Source organism: Alligator sinensis, unplaced genomic scaffold (genome assembly GCF_000455745.1).
Source record: "Alligator sinensis unplaced genomic scaffold, ASM45574v1 scaffold1181_1, whole genome shotgun sequence".
NCBI classification, from domain to species: Eukaryota; Metazoa; Chordata; order Crocodylia; family Alligatoridae; genus Alligator; species Alligator sinensis.
Window position 1 is genome coordinate 368,629 of NW_005842945.1, and position 10,429 is coordinate 379,057.

The 10,429-nt window shown below is 52.1% G+C and overlaps 1 protein-coding gene across 5 annotated transcripts in view; it reads right to left on the minus strand.

Annotated features, from left to right (window-relative positions):
• Positions 1-1,657: 1,657 nt before the first annotated feature.
• Positions 1,658-10,429, minus strand: part of CLEC18C (C-type lectin domain family 18 member C) — a 32,454-nt gene continuing 23,682 nt past the window's right edge. For 4 of the 5 annotated variants that reach the window (XM_014526033.2, XM_006036296.3, XM_006036297.3 and 1 more), the window contains exons 9-12: positions 9,641-9,770; positions 5,077-5,173; positions 4,735-4,826; positions 1,663-3,550 (exon numbers count right to left, since the gene is read on the minus strand). In XM_014526033.2, coding sequence (XP_014381519.1) covers positions 3,513-3,550; positions 4,735-4,826; positions 5,077-5,173; positions 9,641-9,770 — 357 coding nt within the window. In that variant the 3' untranslated portion in view covers positions 1,663-3,512. Of the gene's footprint in view, positions 3,551-4,734; positions 4,827-5,076; positions 5,174-9,640; positions 9,771-10,429 lie in introns of all 5 variants that reach the window. The other variant, XR_003091937.1, reaches the window with a different exon arrangement.

Sequence of the window (10,429 nt, forward strand, 5' to 3'; positions counted from 1 at the left end):
TGGTTAAGGAAAACTGCTTTCATGGACCCAGATAAATGGTGCTTCCCCTGCCCTTGTGGGGGACACGGGACACAAATTGACCTGTGAACTGACTTGCAAACTGTTTGGAAACTCCTTGCCCTGTTTGCTGTTCCCGTTTGCTCACTCAGGGTCAATTTTCTGCAGAAGGCGGTAGTAAAACCATGCCCAGTGCTGGGCACAGTATTCAGTACAGCCTGATGCCTTAGGAGAAAAACAACATTTAAACAGGATAAAGGGGAGGATTTCTGGCTAGGCAGAGATGCCAGATTCACAGCTCCTAAACCAACCATGCTCTACTTAATGATTGGGCAACAACAGTACCAACTCCTCTGTCACTGGCTGGCCCTAGCACTGCCCTTAGGAGCTCCTTTAGTGGCGAGAAGTGTACAGAACATCACTCTCTTTAGTAGCTATTCTGCTTGCGGACAGTTCCTTTCCTGACTCTTTCCTTTAGGGCAGGGGTCAGCATGGCACGCAAGGTCATTTTGGTCAGCACACCACTGCCAGCCCAGGCTCTAAGCAGCTGCTGCTAGTCAGAGCCCAGGCTGCTCCCAGCGGGTGGCTGGGAGGCTGCAAGCCCTGCTGCAAGCAGACCGGGCTCTATGGGCCGGCTGCAACCAGAAGGCTGCAAACAGCTGCTCTGGGCTCTGGCATGTTGGCACTCTGGCACCTTCCAAGGTAGACATTGTAGGTTTTTTGGCCAAAAAATGTTGCCTACCCCTACTTTAGGGCAAGAGAATCACCATCCTTTCAGGGGCCCATCTGCTCCCACTTTATGTTCCTCAGCTGGAGCTCAGTTCCTTTTATCTACAAAACTGCAAGTAGTTTCCATGGAAATTACAGAGCTTGGATTGGCCATCCTTTGTGCGGCACTTTCCACACTGTAATGCTCAAGATGTCAGGATTCAGGGTTGATAGGTTCAGGAGGATCGCCTCAGTGCAGGTGGGCATAAGCAGTAGAGCTGATGCTTACCTGGATGCAGTGAGCTGAAAAGTGTCCTGGGGATGACAGAACACCCAAGAACTGTCCTGACTCCCAAGTACAGCAGGTACCTGGATCCCAGCACTGCCCTTACTAGATGCTGCCACCCAGAACAGCATCCTTACAGCAGAACAGTGTCACTCAGGCAATGACATGGGATGAGATTTGATTTGTCCAGTGTGGTGACGCAATTAGCTCCCTCAAAGGGCCTGCAGGAGTGCTTAAAACCTAGGTTTCTTTAGGGTGGAAGATGGCCTGACAGAAGCACTAGTGGCTTTTCAGTTTCAAAATCTTGCTTCTTTCTCTACACTCAAAATAGTACACCCAGCTGTGTTAGCAGGCTCCTGGATGCTTCCAGGGAAGTGCATTTAGTGAAGATGAATATTTAACAAAAGTCCTTCCTCCAAAATATTTGCTAGGAAGTGGACTGCAATAGGCATTAGCAAGCACAGCTGCTTTAAATACTGTGCTTGTGAACCTGCTGGGGCAGGGCTGGTCTCTGCTGAGCACAATGGGTGGATTAAGGAGCAGGCAGGGGAAAGGGCCTGAGGAACAGGGTAAGACCTAGACCTATTTGTGTCCTCCTTTTACTCACTCCTGAAGGAGCTTGTGTCCCAGGGGCAGCCATACTCCAAGAGAACTCCAGAGGCACCTTCCAAGACAGAAATAAATCTTTATTAAAACATCCAAGGCTCTTACAGAGGGTGAGGTGTTAATGTCAGCCAGATAAATGTCCCAGCACCAGTGTAAACACCCTAGGACTCAGGGCATGAGAACAGGCCTGCAGGAGAAAAAAGCCTAGTTTTCTAAGTCAGCCCTGCTAGAAAGCTGGGAGTCCCTGCCCCCTGAGATCATCTGGTTAGTACTGGAGCTAGACAGACATATATGGAAGCAGCTTGACTATTGCACAGTGGAAAGGCCATGGGATTGCAGGCCCTAGAGGTCACAGTGCAGGCCCTGCCTGGAGGGCACCTGAAGGACTCTCATGTCTATGAAGCACCAGCTCCAAAGATGCTCCTTGCCTGCAATTCCCAATGCCTGGCAATACTCCTGTCATGCCCCTCCCTTCCCCCTCCTACCCCTCAATTCCTACATCCACAGCCAAAAACCCAGGGATCCAGGAAGCCTAACAGCCTAGTGTGCACCATTCCAATGCAGAGGCCACCAAGCTGGCATGTCTTTTGCCTCAGGGCTGCAACAGGAAACGTTCTGCCTGGGGATCTGGGGCAGAAGTTTAACAGGGCGAGACCCTATAGCACTTCCGTGCTGAATGCCAGGAGAATGGGGTCACCATCCCAAAGGAAGCAAGAGCAACTGGAGATGGTCCCAGGACATAACCAGGAGTACTGACCCCAGTCAACAACAGGCAGCTGTAATCTTATTGCCAGAACTCAACCCCAGCCCTCAGAGGGGAGGGTCTCTGCTGAGTAGAGTCCCTTCTAGAGGAGCAAGGGGGATTGTTCAGGGCCTGGACACATGGGCCTGACCCCTCCCTGCTCAGGATGTCTTCTTCCCCCCCCTGCCCCCACATGGCAGGGGCACAACTCTCTCACCTCAGCTCCTCTCCAGGTGGAAATGGGGGTGGGGGCAGAGGAGGCAATGAATGTATACCCTCCAGCACCTTCCCCTTCTGGTCAGCACCTCAGAGCTCCCTCCTCTCTCTAGTACCTCTCTAGCTCCCTCATCCGACTAATTTAAGCCAGGTCTGTGTCCCTTTGCCACAGAATGACCCCCTCTACCCCTGGGCACCTCTGGGCTAGTTCATGTGGTCTGGGGTGATGCCAGAGGGAGTCAACACATGGTGTGTGATAAACCTGTGCTGAGCTGGCTACCACCTGCCTCAGAACAGCAGAAAGGGGTCTCCTTTTGCCCTTTCAAATAGCTCCACTGCTTTTCAATGCCTTTGAGTCCCCCTCAGACCAGAGTGAAGGTGGAGGGGCCTAGAAGGTGCTGTAGGGGACAACTCTTCTCCTAAGGAAAAGCCATAGCTAGCCTGGGCCTCACTGGGCTGTGCAGAGGTCTTCCCGGGATGGTGAGAGACATGTCATTGCTTGGGATTGGCCAAAGCTCCAGAGACACAACCTCACCCTGGCCCAGCAGGTGGAACCCTGAGACACCCACAGCTCTACTGGGGTAAGGACCAATTGCCCCCTTGCACCTTTAACACTCCATTCCCTCTTTGTGCTACTCTATGGTTTGGAATGTCAGTACAGGATGTGCCCTCTCCCCTCCTTCCCCTGCCCTCCCCTGAGCACTCAGCAGGTCCTGGTGCCACATCTACCCCATGGCCCTCAGCCGACACACTCAGAAGTCAGCATGGCTGGCACTGACCAAAGCACCCAGTTGCCTCTGAGTGAGCCCTGAAGTCCTGGGAGGAGCCATCAGGGGAGCAGCAGAGATGGAGGTCCTGTCTCTCAAGCTGTGTGCAGTATGAGGGTGACATTGCAGCCATTACTCAGCAGCTAGCACCGTGATCTGGAGCAGGGAGGTGATAGGAAGCGGCATGTTCTCAGGGCTCTGGCTGCCACAGGGAGATGTGTTCCTGAGCTGCAAATACAGACACCAGTGTTAGCAATGCCCAACCCGCCCTGGGCTGGGGAGCCAGGGGGCAGACGCTATAGCCCACTGCCAGGTAACCAACCTGCCCAGATCACCACACACTGTAGCCAGTCAGTTAGTTTGAGCCCTGAACTCTCATCCCCTTTTCATCAAAGGGGAGGAGGCCATAGGCCTGCAGTGGTGGAAAGCAGTTATCCTCTATCTTGTCTAGCCACCAAAGGATGCCCCAATGAATGGAACACTTTGCTAACAGGGTAACAGGTCATTAGACAGGGTAGAAATAGGGAGCAGAGGAGGATGAAGAGGACAGCAAGAGCACGTAGGGCTGGGCTGTATGCTACCATGCTAGACCCCTTGGAGCCAGTCTGAGACCTGGGCTGCCGGGACCAGTTTTCAGTTCACAGATCTGATCCAAAAGAGTTTTTTAACCATTGTTAGTTAATTCATTGCTGGTAAGAGACAGCAGACACTAACCCAGGGCCTCTGCTAACCCACAGACTGGCCCAGAATAGGCAGCAGCACACATTGTTCCCCCCCAACCCAGTCATAGCGCCTCACCCTCTGCCAGGTTGCAGCCATCTGGGGTAAGGGACTACTCCTGCTCTGCTGAGCCTGATAACACAACCGTCTAAGGTAGGTTACACATAAGGCAGAACCAGATCTGGACTCACAGGGGGTCTGCAGGTAAGGACTGAGGGCACTGGCAGAGTGGCAGGAAGCCAGGGCTGGAATAGTAGAGGGGTGGCATGAAGAGAATTGCCAGAACCGTGTGCAAAGAGCCCAGAAGAGAAGCAAAGAAGTATGGGATGGGACTGCAGGCCATCAGCAGAGCTGGAGGCAGGAGAAGTTGGAGCTAAGAGCTGGGACAGCAGCAGGTTTCCAGTTGGGGTGCAGGACTTCAGCAAAGCTGTATTTCTAGATAGATCGGCACTGGAATAGCAGAAGAGCAGTGGGTTGGCACCGGGGGGCATTAGCAACACCCCACTGCAGCCACAGCAGGGGATATGGTTGTACAGTACCTGTTAGCTTGTACAGCACCTCCGGGCCCCACACCCACACCGGTCAGTGCTATGCAGGGGCAGATGAACACCACAAGCAGTCCTCCCCTAATAGAAGTGGGGACAGGGCATGCCCAGCACAGCTGAGAGAGCAGGGCAGAACAAACCACTCACCAAACTGGCAGATGTACCGGTTTCGGGTCTTGCAGCGCTGGTCATTCCAGTTGAAGGCAGCTGATGCCTGGAGCTCAACACAGTTCCCAAACCTGAGATGTGGAACAGGGTGGAGAAGAACTCCATGGACGGAAGGCAGTAGGGGAAGATGGGGAGATGTAGCAGGCAAGTTTCAGAGCATGGGGCAGGGCTGCCACAGGAAGTTGTGGGGGGCACAAGTCTGTGCTTGGAAGCCCAGAGCTGGAGGTGGCCTAGCAAGAACCCGGCACTATTGTCCCTGGGGACTGACCTGGAGAGGCATCTTATGGTAGGCTGTCTGAGGAGCCCTGCACAGACACTCACCCCTGGTTGTCCGGCTGCCCAAAAGCAAAGCTGGTGAAGGAATACTGCCCTCCAGTGTCCCAGCGGAATGAGTCCTTGGATGTTTTATACGTCAGACCTAAATGAAAGTGGAGCAATGACAGAGCTTTAGCACATGGGGCATCTGCACTCCGCCATGGCATCAGGCCTGTCGAGACATGTCACCAGTACCAGCAGCACAGCAACCACAGTGCCAGTGGTGTCACAAGCCCCTGTAGACATGTGCTTCTGCTGGCTGGAATCAGAGCTGCAAGCTGTGAGTCTAACCCCACTTCTGGCACAATTCTCCTTCAGGACATCCAACACAGCTGTGACTGCAGAGGGCTCCAGGGCTGTTCCCACCAGGGGCTGTCACTATTTGACACTCACTGAACTTGTCAGTGCTGAGAGCCCACACATGGACACGCTGTGATTTTTACTACAAACACATGCTTGCTCATGGGAGTGGCCTCCTGGCTCCTGGCAATATCCTGTAGTCTCTGTGGCAGTGGGACACTGCCTGGGTACTGACCTCACTTCTCTCCACCCTGAGCTCTGACTTCAGTTTGGATACAGCCCACCCGGTCATTCCAGGAGTAAAGCCGGCTGAAGCTGCATGGAGTTCTGCAGCCTCCCACATGAGCCCCACTCCTGGTCTGAATGTGGGGCTGTAGCTAGCAGTCTGAACCGTCCATACCCATGTGATCCATCACAGTTTATCCACAGTCCTCCTAGAAGCCAACTCTAACAGAGAGCCAGAGGCTCCTGTTACTTGAAGGCAGAAGCAGCAATAGAGATATCCCCATGTGAGGGAGAGGCTGCATGTTATAGACTGGCTGCAGGGGAGTACTAGGCAGCCATGGGGCCATAGAATAAAAATGCCTATTGCAGGACTAGCAGCTCAGCAGTAGGACAATAGGGAAAAACCCTGCCTGAGCAATAAAGGCACTACTATGGCAACCAGGGTAGCAACAGTAAAGCAGCCCATTAGATCCAAAGAGGCAGCTGTGCCAAGGCTAGCAAGCCACCTGACTGGAAGGGGGCAGGGCTTGTGAGGCATATAAATCCTGCGCCAGGCAAGACAGTCAGTCTGGTGCTGCAAGCCACAGAGGGCTGCCGAGAGAGGCCTGTGGCTGAACTTAATGCTTGAGCTCCTGCTGCACCTTGGGACTGCACCTTGCAGTGAGCTATGAGCCAGGATGAGGATGGTTTCATTAGAGAGCTGGTAGGCTTAGAGTGTTGTTATAGCCTGTGGGCTTATGTGTTCATTTAAATTTTAAACCAGTGGTCTGGATGTGACTGTAGGGGCATGTGAGGAGACCACAGGGGGGCACCTGAAGAGTGTGTAACCCAGTGTTTTCAGGCTCAAGCCAGGGGGTTGTAGACTGGAGAGGAGCTGAAACCCAACATAGGTGTAAGCCAGACCGCTCAAGCGGGACCGTGTGAGAGGGAGCCCAGGGCTGGAACCCGGAAGCCAGGTCAGGCAGTGGCCTAGACTAAGGGAACCAGCGAGAGCAAAGCGGCAGAGGCCAAGAAGCTGAGCCCCCAACAAGGCCTAAAGTGGCCTAATATTGGCTTGGGTCAACTGCCCCTTAAAATCATTAACTAGTAACATCTGTGAGGCATGGGCCTAGCTGTAGGAGAGGTTGGAGGCCATAAACAGACCTAAGGCTACAGGTGTCCGGGGGTGGGAGATACAGACGGGCTGTGAGAGCACAACTAGCAAGACCTGGAAGGGACCTGTTGGCAGCTAGAGGAACTGGGGTTTGCTCTACGACTGATTAGGCAGCCTCCTTTTCATAGATTTAATAGGCTTTGGGGCTGGAAGGGGCCTCAAAAGATCATCAAGTCCAGCCCCCCACCCCAAGGGCAGGAAGTCAGCTGGGGTCAAAGGATCCTAGCAAGATGAGCATCCAAACGCTTCTTAAAAGAGTCCAGAGTAGGTGCTTGCACCACCTTTGGAGAGAGTCTATATTCCAGGCCTTGGGGTGGGGGGGTTCAGACAATAAAGAAGTTTTTCCTTATGTCCAGCCTAAAATGGTCTTGGAGGAGTTTGTGACCATTGGTCCTTGTTGTCCCTTGGGATGCTCTGGTGAACAGGTGTTCACCCAGATCCTGATGCACACCCCTGATGTACTTGTAGGCAGCCACCAGGTCACCCCTGAGCCTGCACTTTTCCAGGCTGAAGGGGTCCTATTGCTCTCAGCCTCTCTTCATAAGGCCTATTCTCTTGCCCTCTGATCATGCATGTGGCTCTCCTATGGACTCTCTCAAGCTTCTGCACATCCTTGAATTGTGGCGCCCCGAATTGGATGCAGTACTCCAGCTGCAGCCTCACCAAGGCCATGTACAGCAGGAGAATGACATCCTGAGATTTACTTGAGAAGCATCTATGGATACAAGCCAGAGTTTTGTTCACTTTACCAGCTGTGATATTGTATTGGTGGCTCATGTTCATCTTGTGGTCAATCTTTCAACCATGGTGCTAGCAAGTGTAGCACTGCTGAGCCTTTAAGTGTGCTGTGCGTTTTTTCCCCCCGAGGTGGAGTACCTTGCATTTTTCGGTATTGAACATCATCAGGTTTATATCTGCCCCCTTTCTGCCCCACTTCCAGATGTGGATGCTCTACCCCAAAGTTTAGTGTCATTGGTGAACTTGGCCAGTCCACTTCTAACACCAGTGTCCACATTGTTGATAAAGATGTTAAAGAGAACCAGTCCAAGGACGGAGTCTTAGGGGACACCACTAGTCATGGAGCACCATGATGATTCACTTCCGTCGACTGCTACTCTCTGGGTCTGATCTCGGAGCCAATTCCCCAGCCATCAGACTGTGATGTAGCCAAGGCCACAGTTGGCCAATTTTTCCATGAGGAGATCATGGGACACCAGATCAAAGGCTTTTTTAAAGTCCTGATATATGATGTCAATCACTTCTCCCTTGTCCAGGTGATATGTCACCTGGTCACAGAAGGAGATGAGATTGGGCAGGCAAGACCTACCCACGGCAAACCCGTGCTGGCTGTCCCTCAGGATGTTGCCATCAGCCAGCTTGTCAAGAATGGTCTCTGATCATTTTTTCCAGAATCTTACCAGGGATTGAGGTCAAGCTGGTTGGCCTGTAGTTCCCCAGATCTATTTTCTTCCCTTTCTTAAAGATGAGCACCACATTGATCTTCTTTCAATCTTCAGGTACTTCACCTGAGTGCTACGAGTTTTCAAATATTTTTGCCAATGGTTGGGCTATGACACCTGCCAGCTCCTTAAGTACTCTGGGGTGTAATCTGTCAGGGCCAGCTGACTTGAAGGTGTCCAGCCTCTCAACGTGTTCCTTTACAAGATCTACACTGAAGCTGGGTATAAATTCATCCTCACCCTGGCCATCCTGCATCATGCTAAGCAGGACAGTTCCTTTGGGCTGATGAAAAGCTGATGCGAAGTACCCATTAAGCAGGTTGGTTTCAATTAGATAATTACATCAAGCCATAGCAGACAAGTGAGAGGGGGAGAGTACTCTACAGCTGGAGCAGGGCAAAGGTTGCAGGGCCACCAGGAGGTGTCACAGCCACCCTAAAACCCAAACTTGCTACACCAACCCATCACTTTCCCCAGGCTCATTAGCATGGAGGCCGAATTGTTCTTGGGCCAGATGTCAATAGGATCCAAAGTCTACCACCAGCTCCCTGGGCAACCCCTAGCAAAACAAGTCACCTCTGTACCTTAGTGGCCTCAATGATAAAACACTGGTCCCTTCCACACCCTTGAAGCCAGGGGGTAAGAACTTAAAATGCTTTGTGGAAGAGCTAAAGATCATCAGAAAAGCAACCAGAGGGACAAGGGGAAGCCAGGCAGTGCCTTAATTAGCAAGTGGTGAAGAACCCCCATGCAGCATGCCACAGGAGGGATGCACTTCAGGAGGGATGTGGACAACTGGGCCAGAGGAGGGCCACTCGCATGATCGGGGGCAGCAGGGCAGGCCCTGCGAGGAGAGGCTAAGGGATCTGAACCTGTTCAGCCTCCACAAGAGAAGGCTGAGGGGGGATCTAGTGGGCTGTTACAAACTAGTCAGTGGGGACCAGCAGGCATTGGGGGAGTCCCTGTTCCCCCGAGCACTACCAGGAGTGACAAGGAATAACGGACACAAGCTGACAGAAGGTAGATTTAGACTAGATATCAGGAGGCACTACTTCACTGTCAGGGCAGCCAGGATCTTGAACCAACTTCCAAGCGAAGTGGTGCTGGCTCCTACCTTGGGGGTCTTTAAGAGGAGGTTAGATGACCACCTTGCTGGGGTCGTTTGACCCCAGTGCTCTTTCCTGCCATGGCAGGGGGTCGGACTTGATGATCTGCTCAGGTCCCTTCCGACCCTACCAACTATGAAACTATAAGAGCTCTGCTTGCATTGCAGTAACCTAGAAATGGGGCACTGCAGCACTCTGTGCCTTCCGGGCTGGCAGCATCATGCAGGGACCCAGACTGGGAAATCCACCAGGCTAGGACCAGCTCCTCCTTCCCTTCAGTGCATTGTGTGCACACCAGGGGCATCCAGCTGCTTCCAGGTACTCACCAATCCAGAAGTTGCGGGTCTCAAAATCAGTGTTGGTCACCTCATTGGTGGTTTCCAAACGGCCCAGGTAAAAGGCCAGAATGTCCTGGACTTTCTGATTCTTGATTTGGGCCAGTACTGCTCCTTTCTCCTGCAGAGAATCAAACAAAGCAGCAGTGCACAGAGAGCCCAGATCAACATGGGCAGAAAGAGACAGGCAAAGCACTAGGGTGAACTCAGCTACATTTTAGAACTTTCTACCTAGAAAACCAGGTACCCATTCTGTGTGTTCCCACCAGATGTACCCAGAATCCACTCCAGACAAATGGGGACTCTCATCTGTACTCTCCTTCTTAATCCCAGTGAAATGATGCAGAGGCTCCCACCAGCACAGAGCCTGTTGCATGGGAGTGAACACTACAGAGCTTATGTAGACCATGGAAACTAAAGTCCAGATCTCTTTGCTCATATGAAATGGTCCCTCCCTCCATGGTGGCTTTTTTTTAAATTAGTTCCATGGGCACTAATTATTGTGCCTTTGGGTGCATTCAGGGGTCAAATGGAGCCAGTGTTCTCACTGTCACTCATCACTGTGAAGTAATAATCACACGTGACACTGAGATCAGAAGTAAAAACAAAAATCTTATTGCAGATGTAGCAGGAATTACCTTCCTAACAACACACGAGGTGACTTGCTCCTAATGAGCTGGGTTACATTTTCAGCTGAAACTTTTTTTTGCTGATCACTGCAGGCTTCACTTGAGTGAAATATTTGCAAACTCATGTCAATTTTGCTGACTGTTTCAGCAG